General features: G+C 38.8%; 1 protein-coding gene across 1 annotated transcript; it reads right to left on the bottom strand.

Annotated features, from left to right (window-relative positions):
• Nucleotides 1–4,218: 4,218 nt before the first annotated feature.
• LOC130929048 (solute carrier organic anion transporter family member 1C1-like) lies at nucleotides 4,219–16,175 on the bottom strand. The gene is made up of 14 exons (XM_057855953.1): nucleotides 15,971–16,175; nucleotides 15,726–15,799; nucleotides 11,751–11,892; nucleotides 11,544–11,676; nucleotides 11,345–11,466; nucleotides 10,180–10,326; nucleotides 9,939–10,037; nucleotides 9,513–9,761; nucleotides 9,107–9,271; nucleotides 8,693–8,888; nucleotides 8,395–8,560; nucleotides 5,187–5,436; nucleotides 5,007–5,124; nucleotides 4,219–4,935 (listed from the first exon to the last, which is right to left on the bottom strand). Exons 2-14 carry the CDS (start codon nucleotides 15,774–15,776, stop codon nucleotides 4,725–4,727), a joined length of 2,049 nt encoding a protein of 682 aa, XP_057711936.1. The 5' UTR covers nucleotides 15,777–15,799; nucleotides 15,971–16,175; the 3' UTR covers nucleotides 4,219–4,724.
• Nucleotides 16,176–18,679: the final 2,504 nt, after the last annotated feature.

Below are 18,679 nucleotides of genomic sequence, written 5' to 3'. Positions count from 1 at the left end.
AAAACACACACACCTTAGTTGGAGTAGGCATGTAAACAATTCGGTGAGTAAGTCTAAGGGGTTCGGCGAAGGTAAAGAAACGCATAGCCCTATTTTCGTACGCTGATTAAATCTAGGCAAAGTGGCTTTTTAGACCAGGTTTTGGGCTGGTTTGTTCCCACTTTACAGGCTTAACCATTTCTTTTAACTGCTAGTCCTCGATCTGATGGGTGGAGGAACTGGTTTGCTCAGTGGGAGGTTGACTTGCACTTGGTATGAGGGGAATACAACAGACCAATGGGCAACGTGGTCTTAAATGTTGACCTGCTGTCAAAATGAGAAGAATTTTGAACGGGAATCTGCTAAATTATTAGCTTGCTTGCTTAGACATGGTAGAAAACACCCAGGTGACTTGAAGTTCTGCTCTGAGACCCCAAATTTGGCCAATGTGCATGTGTGATACATCATTGGAAAGGTTAAAATATCCATTTTCTAGGGAAAGAAACATTTTGAACAGGAGGGAATTTGTAGACACCTTAAAAGTAAGTCAAATCAGGTGAGTGAAAAATAGACATTTGTGGACTTTTTGGGGATTTTATGGGTGAAAAACGGTAATATAACAAGGGTCATGATGCAGAAGTCACACACAAAAAGAAGTGGTCGAGATTTTGTTTTTCAAATATTTACCCTTTAAAAAAAAAAAAAAAAAAAAACGTGTCTTTGTTTGGATCCATTATTTATCATCTAAAATATCGGAGAAAATAAGACGGTAAACAGACACACAAAAAATACAATGAAGCGATAGTTATGAGGTAGATATCCGTGACCTATTTACAGACACAATTTTTTTTCATTGTGACGTAGTTTGTTTAAAAGTTTAAAATATGCGAGTGAATAATTTGTTTAAAGTCGTTTTTTAAAAACTAAATATGAGACATCAATTGAGGATTCTAAGCTGAAGATGATAATTTCAAATAATAAATATAATTACTTACCTTCTTTTTATAGCTGGGTTGAAACAAAAACTGTGTTGCGCAGTGTCTGAAAACTGGGTCTCCAGGGGAAAAGGAGAAAATTAAAATTAGTCCGGGGGCCTAATGCGCCATGAAACCGCTATGGCACCACATAGGCAGATTGTTCTCTCAAACACAACAGTTCTTTTAGCTTAAAATACAGCAGTTTATTTTAAAGAGGGGCGCAAGAACAGAAACTACTTTTTCAGCCTTGTGTGTGTTTTCCTTAATATATTGGTTTTGATTTGAATTTGAAAGGGGAAAAAATGCTTTATTATCTCATTCCGAAGGGTTCGGTGAATCAACATGTGAACTTTTTGGGGTTCGGTACCTTTAGCAAGGTTAAGAACCAGTGCTAGTTACTAAACGGCTCTGAAACAAGATGGCCGACAAGTGACGGCACTTCTCTGTTGGCTCACGGAGCGAAGCACACATCTAGTTATACGTATATGAAGCCAATGAACCTGCCGATCTATCAAGTATTTTTGTTGATTTTGTTTTCATTTTCCATTCTCGTAATATGACTATTTTCAATAGATAGTGTCGTATAATAATCATCAATGGCCATAAAAGAGACGAAAACTAAGTTTATGAAGCCCAAGAAGAAATCAGCAGAGCCGTAGTACTAGTAGAGCTCGGCCTGTAACTAGTTTCCTGCACGAGTGTGGAAGCAGTTTCAAAAAGTCCCCACAGGAGGGCAACCGTGAGACAAAAATGTCGTATTTTGGCAATTTTAAAAGAAAGTCCTCTCTAGTTCTCAATAAGAATTACAACAGGGATTTGTCAAAAAACATACTAAAGTAGTGCATAATAATGGGGGCATAAAAAGTCGTTTTGTTCGTAGTAGAGCCGTTTATCTACACAAATTTAGATATCTTATATGAGGGAGAGATGTCACTTGTTGTCTGTTTTCGGCCTTCCTAACGAATTGAAACATGCTAATTTTGCACTCAAACTGATGCAGTACCTAAATATGAATAACATTGATTTCTAGCAGTACATTTGTTTTTGATAAAACGTGAGGAATGTATTGAAAATGGTCAAAACACAATTTTTGTTTCACGGTCGCCCTCCTGTGGGAAATTTTAGCAACTGCATTCACTGAAGTGAACATGAGCTCGCGACGCGTTGATTTGTCGTCATCACGCGGAGACCAGTTGATGACGTCGATTTCGAGTTCTTTGTTACTCTGCAATCTTTTCGCTTGATTTTTGAGTAAACCCTCCGAACCCAGTATTTTCTACAGTTCATAAAAAAATTAATGATAAACGATTTCAATACAATAACGACTTGATGAGTTTTCTTCTCGCTCCAAAGCATTTCGTCTTGTTTTTTCGCTGTATATAACATTTTCAATCATGTCATGTAATCATAACCAATGACCATTAAAGAGCAGAAAACTAAACACAAAGTTTTTCAAACCCAAGAAAAAGTCAGCGGACCCGTAGCACAGTAAATACTTTTTAAATTTAGCTGCGCTTATGCCACATTGCACCCATTAGTGGCGAGTCACGGTAACTAACTGCACGAGTGTGGAAGCAATTTCAAAAAGTCCCCACAGGAGGGCAACCGTGAGACGACAAAAATGTCGTATTTTGGCAATTTTTAAAAGAAAGTCCTCTCTAGTTCTCAATCAGAATTAAAGCAGGGATTCGTCTAAAAACATTCTAAAGTACTGCATAATAATGGGGGCAAAAAAGTCGTTTTGTTAGTAATACAGCCGTTTATTTACACAAATTTAGACATCTAAGGGGGAGGGATGCCGCTCGCGGTCTGTTTTCGGGCCTTCGTAAATTAAAACATGCGAATTTTGCACTCAAACTGACGCAGTACTTAAATTTGATTATTATTGATTTCTAAGAGTACATTTGCTTATGATAAAACGTAAGGAATTTCTTCAAAATTGAAAAAAAAAAAAAACATTTTTTGTCTCACGGTCGCCCTCCTGTGGGGAATTTTAGCAACTGCACCCTCTCAGGTGACCGTTAACTATCCCGTTCATCACGCAGAGACCATTTGATGAAGTCCACCGTTCTCTGCAACTTTTTTCCCCCTTGTTTTTGTGTGTGTAAAAACTCCCATTACTTCCCACAGCCAGGAAAAGATTTAATACTCGACGCTGTCACAACACTCACGACTTAATGAGTTTTACCTGCGCTCCAAAAGCGTTTCAACTTAGTGTTTTGGTTTCAAATCTGCTTTGACCTCCAAATATTCCAGGACTATAATTAACAGTATTAAAATTCCTCAAACAGATTTTTTTTTTCATCAATCTCATGCGTAATGATAATTAATGACATTTTTAATTTCTCAATGGCGTTTGTGTGCTATGGACACCCTGTGTGACTCCTGAATAAAGATCATATATATATTAGGGCTGTCAAAATTATCGCGTTAACGGGCAGTAATTATTTTTTTTGATTAATCACATTAAAATATTTGACGCAATTAACGCACATGTCCTGCTCAGACAGATTTAAATGACAGTAGAGTGAAAGGCCCACCTGTTAATTGTGTTTTATGGAGTTTTGCCGCCCTCTTCTGGCGCTTGGGTGCAACAGATTTTATAGGCTTCAATACCCATGAGCATTGTGTAAGTAATTATTGACATCAACAATGGCGGACTACTAGTTTATTTTTTGATTGAAAATTTTACTAATTTTATTGAAACGAAAACATTAAGAGGGGTTTTAATACAAAATTTCTATAACTTGTACTAACATTTATCTTTTAAGAACTACAAGTCTTTCTATCCATGGATCGCTTTAACAGAATGTTAATAATGTTAATGCCATCTTGTTGATTTATTGTTATAATAAACAAATACAGTCCTTATGTACCATATGTTGAATGTATATATCCATCTTGTGTCTTATCTTTCCATTCCAACAATTTATTTTACAGAATATATATATATATATATAATATAATTTACAGAAAAATATGACATATTTTATAGATGGTTTGAATTGCTATTAATTGCAATTAATTACGATTAGTTAATTTTTAAGCTGTAATTAACTCGATTAAAAATTTTAACCGTTTGACAGCCCTAAAATATATATATATATATTGCAATAAACGGAGCACATATTTAAAATTATAGTACCCCTTCTGCTTGTTAAAAAGAAGTAGTCCCAATGTCCCAAAAATGCAATAAAATCTTATTATAAATCGAGACTACGGCCATAACAAGACCATAAACAACTTATCATAAAATATATGTCATGTTGACAAATGCTGGTTGGCAGCATATCAGTCAGTCAGAAGTGATAAACTTGTAGTAATAATGACAAATGAAGAAAAACAGTCGTGAAATTCTTTTTGAAAAGTAACAATCCGTACAATTGTACAAATATACATCATACAAATTATGAGCAGTAATTACAGATTAAGGAAGTGTTGACTTATTCGCCTGCTCCTAATGAGGACATGTAACAAGTTCGTGTGCACAATAACCCACAGAATATGTAACGAAATATGATGCACATTTGTTTTGTCGTCCCGTTTCTTGATATAATACAAAACAAAATATACACACACTAAAAACCCTTGTTGGAGTTTCTTACTCTAATGAGAATCCTTGAGTTATTGACGTCAACTCTAAAAAGGGTGATACTGTAGTGTCATTGCCTATACATACCACAAAATAGCAGCTAATGAATACTTTTGTCTAAATGAAGCGCCCCAGCTTCCAATTCTTAGCAAGTATTAAAATTTGGAACAAAAATGTTAAATAGTGCTCTCTTTCTCTGTGTCATCTTTGTTTTGGTCAATATTGATATTTGCGTGTCCGTTCACTCCGTTCTCCTCGACTCCGTTTTCCTTGGCTTGCTCCCTTAATGCTAACTTCTTCTGTCTCTGAACAATCTTTCGATACAGGCCCAACCACATCACGTTCGCCACGAAGTACAGTCCGCTGACCAACCCCATGAATGTCCACCTGGAATGTATTTGCTTCGTTATTTGTCAAATCTACATTTGTTTTAATCTGGATTTAGCGCGCCGCTCTACCTGAACGCATCGGCGTCGTACAGTCGGCACGCGCCGCGGCCTCCGCAGTGTTTGGTCCCCCACTTTAAACAGGTTCGGTCAATCAGGGCTCCGAAATATATGGGAGGAGGTATCCCACCTTTAAAGAAAACATTTCGAGTCACATTTGCTCATGTACTTGTAAGCAATTAATCGACTCACCCAAAGTTCTTACGATCAACGTCTGCATTCCCAAAGCCAGAGACTTCAAGTCTTGTTGAATGGATCTAAGCAGCACTATGTAACCCGGGGTGCCGCCGCACGCTGATATAAAGGAGCCAATCACGGACAGAGCCATGTAAATTTTGAAAACTCGATCGCAGTCGCTTTTCCTAGAACACTGGCCCAACACCGCTGAGGTGTTTTGGCTGGGACTGATCATTTCCGTAATGCAGGAACAGTTATGGAACACCTGCAAACACAGGGGAAATACAGTGAGGCAAATAAGTATTTAGTCAACCACCAATTGTGCAAGTTCTCCTACTTGAAAAGATAAGAGAGGCCTGTATTTGTCAACATGGGTAAACCTCAACCATGAGAGACAGAATGTGGGGAAAAAAAACAAAATCACATTGTTTGATTTTTAAAGAATTTATTTCCAAATTAGAGTGGAAAATAAGCATGCAAGATTTCTGGCTGTCAAAGAGGTCGAACTTCTTCTAACGAGGCTCCACTGTATTATTGGCACCTGTTTTAACTCATTATCGGTATAAAAGACACCTGTCCACAAGCTCAGTCAGTCACACTCCAAACTCCACTTTGGCCAAGACCAAAGAGCTGTCGAAGGACACCAGAGACAAAATTGCAGACCTGCACCAGGCTGGGAATACTGAATCTGCAATAGGTAAAACGCTTGGTGTAAAGAAAACAAGTGTGGGAGCAATTATTAGAAAATGGAAGACATACAAGACCACTGATAATCTCCCTCGATCTTGGGCTCCATGCAAGATCTCACCCCGTGGCGTCAAAATGATAACAAGAACGGTGAATAAAAATCACAGAACCACACCGGCGGACCTAGTGAATGACCTACAGAGAGCTGGGACCACAGTAACAAAGGCTACTATCAGTAACGCAATGCACCGCCAGGGACTCAAATCCTGCACTGCCAGACGTGTCCCCCTGCTGAAGAAAATACACGTCCAGGCAGGGCCGACCCAGGCCATTTGGGGGCCTTAAGCAAAATAATGCAAAGGGGCCCATATTTTTGGCCCACCATTTCGTCACGTTGTACTGTGAAACCCATACATGCAATCCAACCCATACGTCCATATTTTGTATATTAATCAGATTTTGTTGCACTGCACACTTCAAACTTCTCACCCCAAATAATTGTCAGTACTTACAGTAGATAGCGCCAAACCTTTTTCGAAAAGAGGAAAGAAAGAAGTTAAGGAAGATTTTTTTTTTTTCTAAGCTTGTAATCAACTATCAAAACTCACAAAAGTCAAATAAAGCAAACTGTAGGAAACAAAATAGAATATAAATCAAACAATTGCCAGATTGGGGGCCCCCCAGTGGTCAGGGGCCCTAAGCAGCTGCATAGTCTGCGTATAGGCTGGGCCGGCCCTGCGTCCAGGCCCGTCTGCGGTTCGCTAGAGAGCATTTGGATGATCCAGAAGAGGACTGGGAGAATGTGTTATGGTCAGATGAAACCAAAATAGAACTTTTTGGTAGAAACACAGGTTCTCGTGTTTGGAGGAGAAAGAATACTGAGTTGCATCCGAAGAACACCATACCCACTGTGAAGCATGGGGGTGGAAACATCATGCTTTGGGGCTGTTTTTCTGCAAAGGGACCAGGACGACTCATCTGTGTAAAGGAAAGAATGAATGGGGCCATGTATCGAGAGATTTTGAGTGAAAATCTCCTTCCATCAGCAAGGGCATTGAAGATGAGACGTGACTGGGTCTTTCAGCATGACAATGATCCCAAACACACAGCCAGCACAACAAAGGAGTGGCTTCGTAAGAAGCATTTCAAGGTCCTGGAGTCTCCAGATCTCAACCCCATTGAAAATCTGTGGAGGGAGTTGAAAGTCCGTGTTGCCCAACGACAGCCCCAAAACATCACTGCTCTAGAGGAGATCTGCATGGAGGAATGGGCCAAAATACCAGAAACAGTGTGTGAAAAGCTTGTGAAGAGTTACAGAAAACGTTTGGCCTCCCTCCGTTATTGCCAACAAAGGGTACATAACAAAGTAGGGTTGTGCCGATCATGTTTTTTTGCCCTTTGATAGTTTTTTTCGATCCAATATTTCCCGATCCGATTGCTTTTTTTTTTTGCTCCCGATTCAATTCCAATCATTCCCGATAATTTTTCCCGATCATATACATTTTGGCAATGCATTAAGAAAAAAATGAATAAAACTCGGACGAATATATACATTTAACATACAGTACATAAGTACTGTATTTGTTTATTATGACAATAAATCCTCAAGATGGCATTTACATTATGAACATTCTTTCTGTGAGAGGGATCCACGGATAGAAAGACTTGTAATTCTTAAAGGATAAATGTGACTTTGTATATTGTGACTAAATATTGCCATCTAGTGTATTTGTTGAGCTTTCAGTAAATGATACTGTAGCCATTTAACTTCTGGCCAGATGCATGATGGGAAGTGCAACCATGACTGTGCGCCGTGGTACCAATTGATATATCTTCTCTGCGTTGGAAAATAACATAGGGTGTTAAGAAAAAGATCAACTACTACTTCCCCACATTGCTTCCCACGATTATTCTAATCGTTGGGAGAGGGATTTTAAGGCTTTAGCCATTTAATAAAGGCTCCAAAGGCTGACAAAATTTACTCTACTCATTTTACGCTGCCTTTTAGCTCTATATACTGTATGGGTAAAACGGCGCCATTATAGATTGAACGCGACAATGCGTGAGTGGGTCGTGCAGCGCATGCGTTAATTGTGGCAAATATTGTAATTAGAAAACGATTTGCTTAAAAAAAAATATATATATATATATATATATATATATATATATATATATATTTATATGTTTAAAAAAGGCATGTCCGATATTTTTTTGCCAATTCCGATACTTTGAAAATGACGTGATCGGACATCTCTATAACAAAGTATTGAGATGAACGTTTGGTATTGACCAAATACTTATTTTCCACCATGATTTGCAAAACAATTCTTTACAAATCAAACAATGTGATTTACTGTTTTTTTTTTTTCCACATTCTGTCTCTCATGGTTGAGGTTTACCCACGTTGACAATTACAGGCCTCTCTAATCTTTTCAAGTGGGAGAACTTGCACAATTAATGGTTGACTAAATACTTATTTTCCCCAATGTAGGTATAAATTGATGTTTTCATTGTAACAGACTCCCTGCTTTCTTACGATTTCTTTTCCAGTGCCGGTGGAGGTTTGACAACCAGCCAGACAGGGAGAAGCGTACGTCATCCCGTTGTAGGCGCAAACTGGATCCCATTGCTTCATCGAGCAGGAACAGCCGGCGTTGCATTGTGACAACAGCGTTTGCGGCTGGTAGGACACATCGGGGATTCTGGTACGACCAAATGTATTATTTAACAACATGACTTAAAGCTCTCTGCTAACAGCGGGAACAAAAATGTACGATGTTTTCGGGCTGGTCCTAGCATACTTTTTGTGACATCAGACTTGAACAGTCACTCACCCTTGATACGTGACAGTGAGGCCGGCCACCTCTGCACTTTCGCAATGAACGAAGACCTGCACAACCAGCAGGCAAAAAGAGCAAATTGATGCCGTTATGGATACCCGGGCTGCCCCGATCACTCCTAGCTTGAAACGCTTGAGAACAAAACCTCCGGTAATGATGCCTAAGGCAACTGCTGGCAAATTGAGGATACCTGCAGAGATGAATAATCACGATTACTCTTCCGTTAGTGCTGTTATTACAGCATAAAAGATCTAACTATGAATGTTGTGGTCATTGACTTCACAACAACCATAAAAGTGGCGTAAATAAACATCGAAAACTGTTACCAAACAATGACTTTAACTGAGAAACACAATCCCACTTCCTTACAATAACATCTTTGTTCCTAGCATCCTGTGTATGTTATACCTATGAGGAAAATGGCCTTGGAGGCCGACTGGCCGTAGATTTGCTCCAAGAACTTTGGCTTGAAGGTGATCATGCCCATGAAGCCGTTGACTACCACGAGGTAGGTGAGGATCATTAGAGAATAGATGCTGTTCCTGAAGAGTCTTTTCAGAGAAGGAACAAAATCTGAAGAAAAAAAATCAAAATTTTTTTGAGTCGCAGAAAATGTTTTTACCAGGTTTTAAGGTTATCTAAGCGTTCGTGACTGGACTAGAGTTTAAATTTCTGGGTCATTCAACTTTTGCCCAGATTGCATTACAACTCGTTACTTAAGGTCCATGGATTTTATCAGTTAATAATTGAACATTCAAATGTCCAAAATACCTTAGTTCTGCTGTATAAACTTTTTTCATGTTTTTCATGGTACCTTTAGCCATCTCCTTGAAAGTAACTTCTTTTTCTTGGTGATCCTGGTCTGGGAGGAACTGATCTAGCTCTGCCTTTGTGTCGAGCTCCAGACCTTTACTCTGGTCCTTCTCCTTCCCCTGCTTGGGAAGAGACTTGGGCAGGAACCAGAAGGGGATACTGGAGAGCATGATAATAGTGCCGGTCGCGATAAAGCCCAGCCACCAGGCTCCGACCCAGCGGGAGTCCTTGTAGTTGATGGTCACGCTATCTGGGAATGGAATTTGGGTTAAGAAAGCCAAGTTAGGAAAGGTTAACTGAGCCTCTTTATTGAGTATGGACTAATCTCTCTAGATGAATTCGACAATGAACTCCAGAGATAAGGAGTCACTTAACCCACCAAACGGGTTAAAAGGGCAATAGGAAAACATGAAGTGTCGTTTCGCACCTAAATTGACGAATCCAATGTCAACGTAGATCTTAGCGAGGAAAGATCCCATCATGTAGCCGAACATGGGGCCCAGGATTCCCACTGTATGGATGCAGGCTGGCATATCGAGGAAAGCACACATATAAGATAGCATTAAGCTAGGCAACTTTAATTACCTCCTACACTGCTGGCCAAAAGTATTAGCACCCCTGCATCTCTGTCAGATAATGTTCAAACTGTGTGTGTAGTCATAACAAACCCAAGTAAAAAGGAGTATTTTCCTCTTTTGAAAAGTCATCCAGGTAGGACACTCCCAGAGGCATGATGGGAGTCTCTCCAATCCCTCGCAGCATGTTGCCCACGAATACATAAACCCACATGGATGAACCGGCTGCCTTCTCGCAATCTGAAGGGTTTGACATGATTTAGAAAGGAAGTGAATGACAACAAATTGTTTGTTATGCACTAAAGATGTCCCGATTGAGTCCGATCACGTCATTTTCAAAGTATCAGAATCGGCAAAAAAATATCGGACATGCCTTTTTTAAATATATATATATATTTTAATTAAATTGTTTTCTAATTGTATTTAACGTTACAGACAAAATGTCTTACACTCATCCAGAGTCTTTAGTTTTGGCTTAAAATAGGGCTATCAAATTTATCGCGTTAACGGCGGTAATTAATTTATTTTTAATTAATCACGTTAAAACAGTTAACGCAGTTAACGCATGCGCTTCACGACCCACTCACGCATTGTCGCGTTCCAATCTATAATGGCGCCGATTTACCTACGTATATATAGAGCTTAAAGGCAGCGTAAAATGAATAGAGTGAATTTTGGCAGTCTTTGGAACCTTTTTTTAATTGGCTAAAGCTTTCAAATCCTTCTCTCAACCATTAGAAATATCGTGGGTAAGCAATGTGGGTAAGAAAGTTAGTAGTTGATATTTTCTTTACACCCTATGTTACTTCCCAACGCAGAGAAGATATATCAATTGGCACCACTACGCACAGTCATGGTTGCACTTCCCATCATGCATTTGGGCAGAACAGTTAAATGGCTACAGTATCATTTACTGAAAGCTCAACAAATACACTAGATGGCAATATTTAGTCACAATATACAAAGTCACATTTATCCTTTGAGAATTACAAGTCTTTTTATCTGTGGATCCCTCTCACAGAAAGAATGTTAATAATGTAAATGCCATTTTGAGGATTTGTTGTCATTATAAACAGTACTTATGTACTGTATGTTGAATGTATATATATATATACATATATGTATATATATGAATGTAAAAAAAAAAAAAGCAATCGGATCGGGAAATATCGGGATCGGCAGATACTCAAACTAAAACGATCGGGATCGGATCGGGAGCAAAAAAACATGATCGGAACAACCCTATTATGCAGAGTACCTGCTCGGTCTGCCAAATTATCAGTGTCGATATCGGTCAAACTGTGGTTGGATGAACATGGCAGAATGCTTTCAGTGTTATTGTCCGTTGAACTGCGAGTCATGCTGGTCTCGTATTTATACCTAAAAGAATAAATACCCATGTTTTTTCAATATATTGTTAATATAAGTTGACTTATAATTTCTGAGTGAATACTGACGGGCCCTGCAAAAAGTGAGGTAGGCTAATAAGAAAGGAGCCGGAAGCCATGATCAAGCAGCCAATAGCAATCAGTCTGGGACGATGGAGCTTGGCACCAAAGTAGCTCACAAAGGCTATTACCAACAGGTTGCCTGCAAAAGGAGATGAATTATTATTATGGAAATCAAAATTTGGGGTTTTTGAAATGATAAATCAGTGCACAAACCCATTTCAAAGCTGCCATCAATGACCCCAATAAGCGAGCTGGGGATGTCAAAGCGTCTTTCAATCTGGGTGATGGAGCTCTTCATATACGCCCCACCAAAGGCTTTGGCAAAATATGCGAATGCCATTGATGCGAGAAAGAGCTGAGAAGAAAAATGCTATTATCGTACACACTAAAAGTGAACATGAAAAAATGCAGTATAACCTTTGCAGGTGAATTTTAGTAAATTAATTTAAAAAGTATGACAGAATATGCACAATTTTGGCAGAAAACGCTTTAAAGTACATTGTTGTAAAGTTAAATGAATATACCTGAATGTTTTACTTATGATTTTTTTTTTGGTGTGTACAGCGGTATGAAAACGTATCTGAACCTTTTGGAATTCCTCACATTTCTACAAAAAATCACCATCAAATATGATCTGATCTTTTTCAAAATCACACAGATGAAAATACAGTGTCTGCTTGGACTAAAACCACCCAAACATTTATAGGTTTTCATATTTTAATAAGTATAGTATGCAAACAGTGACAGAAGGGGGAAAATAACAAAGTGAACCCTCTGCTTAAGGAGACTTAAAGAGCAATTGAAACCAATTTTTACCAAACATTTCAAGTCAGGTGTGTGCCCAAACACTGATGAGTGGTTTAAAGCTGCCCTGCCCACTATAAAACACACACCTGGTCAGAAATGTCTTGATGAGAAGCATTGTCTGATGTGCATCATGGCTCGGTCAAAAGATCTGTCTGAAGACCTGCGATCAAGGATTGATTTGTATAAAGCTGGGAAATGATACAAAACCATCTATTAAAAGTCAGGATGTTCATCAAGTGACAGTCAGAGAAGTTGTCTACAAATGGAGAGAATCTGACACTGTTGCTTCTCTCCCAAGGAGTGGTCGTCCAGCAAAGATGACGCCAAGAGTTCAGCGCAGAACACTCAGAGAGGTAAAAAAAGAACTGTAGAATTTCTGCTAAAGATTTGCAGAAATCAATGGCACAGTCCAATATCTCTGTGCACACATCAACTATATGTAAATGAACACCAAGAATGGTGTTCATGGAAGGACTCCACGGAGGAAGCCACCGCTGTCTAAAAAAAACATTGTTGCTCGTTTAATGTTCGCAAAAAGCCACTTGGACACTCCACAGAAGTTTTGAAAAAATATTTTGTGGACTGATGAAACCAAAGTTGAATTGTTTGGGAGTAACACACAACGTCATATGTGAAGGAAAAATTGAACAGATCACCAACATTAACACCTCATCCTCACCGTGAAGCTTTGTGGAGGGAGCATCATGATTTGGGGCTGTTTTGCTACCTCAGGGCCTGGACAACTGCAGTCATTATTGGAAAAATGAATTCAAAAGTTTATCAGGATGTTTTGCAGGAAAACCTTAGGCCGTCTGCCAGACAGTTGAAGCTAAAAAAAAGCGGATGGATGCTGCAACAAGACAATGATCCATAACACAGAAGTAAATCAACTTCAGAATGGTTTCAGAAAAACAAAATACAGGTTCTGGAGTTGCCAAGTCAAAGTCCAGACTTGAACCCCATTGAAATGCTGTGGCATGGCAGCGATTCATGCCAGACATCCCAGGAATGTGACTGAACTACAGCAGTTTTGTAAAGAAGATTAGTCCTGATTGATGTGCCAGACTAGTCTGCAGCTACAGGAAGCCGGTTCTGTCCCAGCTGCCTTCAAACAGGCTGTAGTCAGACCTCTTCTTAAAAAAACCCATCTCGACTCCTCTGTGCTGTCCAATTTTAGACCCGTCTCCCACTTGTCTTTCCTTTCCAAAGTTGTTTTTATTCAATTGCAAACCTTCTTAGAGACAAACTCCACCCTTGACAAGTTCCAATCAGGTTTCAGGTCCAGACACAGCACTGTCAGCATTGTTAAAAGTACATCACGACATTGCCCTTTCTGTAGATAATGGAAACCCGGCTATCCTTGTTTTACTGGACCTCACAGCAGCATTCGATACAGTTGACCATACAGTCCTTGTATCTCGTTTAGAACATGTCATAGGTATCCGTGGTAACGCTCTAAAATGGTTTAAATCCTACCTACAACATAGAACATTCTCGGTAATGATTTCCTCCTCACAAACTTCTCTGTCTTGCGGGGTACCGCAAGGCTCTATTTTAGGGCCTGTTCTTTTTGTGCTTTATCTCCTACCTTTAGGATCAATTATAAAAAAAACATAATATCGCTTTTCATTTTTATGCTGATGACCTGCAGCTTTATCTGCTCCTGAGACCTAACAAAAAAACTGCTCTTGCTAAATTGATGGAGTGCATATCTGATGTGAAGCAGTGGCTTGCACAAAACGTTTTAACGAGAGCAAAACTGAATTTATTACTTCTGGCACACCTTCCATGATGAAAGCCCTTCAGCCCAACTCTGGCGCTCCGGCTGACATTTTTAAGACCCACGTTAAAAATCTCGGAGTGATATTCGATAGCAGGCTTAACTTAAAACAGATTAGTTCTGTTGTAAGAGCAAGTTTTTTCCAGCTTCGTCTCTTAGCCAAAGTGAAGCCTTTTCTTAGTCGCCACGACCTTGAAAAAGCAATTCACGCTTTGAAAGCTCAAGGCTGGACTACTGCAATGCACTTTATGTTGGCCTCCCCAAGTCCTCGATTTCTCGGTTGCAACTTGTTCCAAATGCTGCTGCTCGATTTTTAACAGGTACACCTAGACGTGAGCATAAAACCTCCGTGCTATTATCACTCCACTGGCTTCCAGTCCATTTTAGAATTGATTTCAAACTTTTACTGTTTGTTTTTAATTCAATTAAGGGCCAGGCTCCATCTTATTTATCGGAAATTTTACCTTTTCGTAACTCTGGCAGGACTCTTCGCTCGACCGGCCAGCTTCTTTTAGATCTTCCGAGGTCGAAACTTAAACAGTGGGGAGACCGATCCTTTGGGGTTGCTGCCCCCAGGCTGCGGAATAGCCATCCCCCCGAAATCCGCACCACCACGGATGTAGGTCTTTTTAAGTCTTGGCTAAAAACACACCTTTTTAGACTCGCCTTTTACAAAGATTAGGATAGCCTGGTTTTATTTGCTTAAGGGCTTTTTTAATGTTTTTGGATTTTATCGGTTTTATTGTTTTTGCTGGACTTTTATTGCGATGCGCTGTCTTTGTTTTATTTTTTGTTTTATTTCTTGTTTTTATTTTATTTAAATGTCATTGTATAATATTCCTGCCTTTTATTTATCTTGAGCCATGTTTTGTTGTAAAGCACTCTGAGGGCCTTTCGGTTTTTGTAAAGGGCTATATAAATAAATCTGATTGATTGATTGATTGATTGAAGCGTCTGGTTGTAGTGATTACTGCCAAATGGGGCGCCACAAAATATTAAATGTGATGGTTCGCTTACTTATTTTTCGCCCTTCTGTCATTGTTTGCATACTGGTCTTATTAAAATATGAAAACCTATAAACGTTAAAGCAGACAGTTTTTCCATCTGTGTGATTTTGACAAAGATCAGATCACATTTGATGTTTTTTTTTTGCAGAAATATGAGAAATTCCAAAAGGTTCGGATACTTTTTCATACCACTGTATAGAACAGATCATATTATAGTCTCAATGAACAATAACACTATTCCTAATACATAGACACATTTACAATACAATAAACAATTTCTGTATTCTACAGTGCTTACAATTTGGCAGTATGTAACAAATAATTTTATGTAACTGTTTGCTGATTAACATTACATAATTTACTCCAAACAGCGCCGACTGATAAGCATGTCTGTCAAGTTAATTCCCTGATTGACAGCACATAAAAACAAAAAAAATCACATTAGTGTTTTATTGCCTCATTACTGTTAGTAAGGGATAAATACATGTTTATTGTACCTGCACACACACACACATTTTTGCAACAGAACTGTTTTGCAGTTGAGCAACAGTAATATTTTTTTCATCGTATTTAAACATGTTTGTTTGCGCTAACCTTGAGCTTGGAGCAGCAAGCATCACGCGGCTTGGTGGACTCTACACTCATGATGCTGCTGTAAGACACCCAACCTAAATGAGAAGGTTATACTTTTACTACAAAAATATCGTCATGCACCACAATTCTAATAGGAGATGCTTTAAAATTCAGTTTTCTCGCAATATGGATTTTAACTGTGTAAGTTCCAAGAGAGTCATTTTAGTTTTAACAGTAGAAAAAAAAGCTCAAGAAAAAGTCTTTACCTCAGAAGCAGCAGTGGTCCTAATCAGGATAAAATGGATGTGAACAAGTAGTCTACAGATTTGTAGTACCTGGCAGGACTTTGTGCTGAGAGCTTATCACAAACAAACTATCACATCACCTGTAATCAGTAACCTAAACACTCATGTGCACTTGTTGATCATGTTGATAATAGGCCGCTCCGGCTCGTCCTTTGACATACACACACAAAAAAACGTGATGGCGCTACCTGGTTAAGGTCCAACCCAGGAAAAGTAAGTGCAAACAACTGGCGGGGAATCCACAGTTGCATATCCTCCCCCTGTGAACATCACTCGCAAGTACACAGCACAACAAACAGCAGCAGCGTGAAGCGAACCCGGACTTATTCACAAAGCTCCACGTGTGTCTTTTTACTTTGCTGTTTTTCAAAATCCAGCGCTTTCCTCTCCTGCAAAAGTATAGCTTTTGTTAGGCGAGTGTTCCCCCCTCCCCGTGCCTGATCAAAGTCTTCCTGCCCTATTGATAGTCCCGAACAATGGCTTTCTCTTATCGGGAAATCCTCGCTACTTAATCCGATCATATTTACATACAGTGTAGTACAGTGCTTAATTTGTAAATCATAAGGTGCCGGAACTAGAGTTGCCGATCGATCGGGTCCGATCACGTCATTTTCAAAGTATCGGAATCGGCAAAAAAATATCGGACATGCCTTTTTTAAATATATATATATATTTTTTTTTAGGGCTGTCAAAATTATCGCGTTAACGGGCGGCAATTACATTTTTTAATTAATCACATTAAAATATTTGACGCAATTAACACACATGCCCTGCTCAGACAGATTTAAATGACAGTACAGAGAAATGCCCACTTGTTAATTCTGTTTTGTGGAGTTTTGCTGCCCTCTGCTGGCGCTTGGGTGCGACTGATTTTATAGGCTTCAGCACCCATGAGCATTGTGTAAGTAATTATTGACATCAACAATGGCGGGCTACTAGTTTAATATAACATTTCTGTAACTTGTACTAACATTTATTTTTTAAGAACTACGTCTTTCTATCCATGGATCGCTTTAACGGAATGTTAATAATGTTAATGCCGTCTTGTTGATTTATTGTTATAATAAACAAATACAGTCCTTATGTACCGCATGTTGAATATATATATCCATCTTGTCTTATCTTTCCATTCCAACAATAATTTACAGAAAAATATGGCATATTTCATAGATGGTTTGAATTGCGATTAATTGCGATTAATTACGATTAATTAATATTTAAGTTCTAATTAATTCGATTAAAAATTTCAATCGCTTGACAGCCTTAATATTTTTTAATTAAATCGTTTTCTAATTGTATTTAACGTTACAGACATAATATGTTACACTCATCCAGAGTCTTTAGTTTAGGCTTAAGGGAGGGTTATCAAATTTATTAATTTTCGGCGGTAATTTTTTTTTTTTTTTTTTTTTTAAATGTATCTCACGCATTGTCGCGTTCAATCTGTAATTGCGCCGTTTTATCTATATAGAGAGCTAAAAGGCAGTGTAACATGAGTAGAGTAAATATTGGCAGCCTTTGGAGCATTTTTTTAATTGGCTAAAGCCTTACAATCCCTCTCCCTACGATTAGAAATATCGTGGGAAGCACACCCTATGTTATTTCCCAACGCAGAGAAGATATATCAATTGGTAGCACTACGCACAGTCATGGTTGCACTTCCCATCATGCATTTGGGCATGGCTACAGTACCATTTACTGAAAGCTCAACAAATACACTAGATGGCAATATTTAGTCACAATATACAAAGTCACATTTGTCCTTTAAGAATTACAAGTCTTTCTATCTGTGGATCCCTCTCACAGAAAAAATGTTAATAATGTAAATGCCACCTTGAGGATTTATTGTCATAATAAACAAATACAGTACTTATGTACTGTATGTTGAATGTATATATTCGTCCGAGTTTTATTCAATTTTTTCGTAATGCATTGCCAAAATGTATATGATCGGGAAAAATGATCGGGAATGATTGGAATTGAATCGGAAGCAAAAAAAAGCAATCGGATTGGGAAATATCGGGATCGGCAGATACTCAAACTAAAAGGATCGGGATCGGATCGGGAGCAAAAAAAACATGATCGGAACAACCCTACTAAATATCATACTAATTAATATACAAGCGATTATTCTTCACCAAAATGGCATAAAAACACATTGGTTCTAATATGGGTCGTTTTTGACCCACTTATGGAAGAATGTCGGGTCCAGTAACTTGTGCATCTAAGGGTTAAAAACGTTTTTATATTATTATTTTCGATACACGAGAGGTGCCAGATCTGCCCAAATAAGTCCCGGAACACAGGGAGGCCAAAATCAGGAGGTGCAGGATCTTGTTCTGGCAGGATCCGGCACAAATAAATCCCTGGTGTAGTATCATAGATTGCGAATTGGACAGATTTTTTTTTTTTTTTTGTTAAATGTAAATCTACATATTGGAAGCATTCGGAGAAAATCCATTTACAACATTGAATTCACAGTGAATTAGTTTTAATCTCGTCATCCCAACCACGAAGCTGTCAATAGGTTACTGTAGTTCCCCCTTTATGCAGGCCCAATCAAAGCCCATTATGGAGCCATTCTCCCTTTTCGCACTCAGCCGTCCGCACGCTGATTGTCTTGGCTCCTGAGTGCATTTGTGTCATTCATCTGCAGTCGTAGAGCCACGC

The sequence above is a fragment of the Corythoichthys intestinalis genome, chromosome 13 (genome assembly GCF_030265065.1).
Source record: "Corythoichthys intestinalis isolate RoL2023-P3 chromosome 13, ASM3026506v1, whole genome shotgun sequence".
In the NCBI taxonomy this organism is placed as follows: Eukaryota; Metazoa; Chordata; class Actinopteri; order Syngnathiformes; family Syngnathidae; genus Corythoichthys; species Corythoichthys intestinalis.
This window is presented reverse-complemented; position numbering and strand designations above follow the sequence as displayed.

Coding starts and splice junctions, on each gene's coding strand:
- LOC130929048 (XM_057855953.1), bottom strand. CDS start 15,776: ATGAGTGTAGAGTCCACCAAGCCGCGTGATGCTTGCTGCTCCAAGCTC. Junction 11,467..11,543: donor CCTCACTTTTTGCAGGGCCC/GTCAGTATTCAC, acceptor TTATTCTTTTAG/GTATAAATACGAGACCAGCA. Junction 8,889..9,106: donor CAAGGCCATTTTCCTCATAG/GTATAACATACA, acceptor TCATCTCTGCAG/GTATCCTCAATTTGCCAGCA.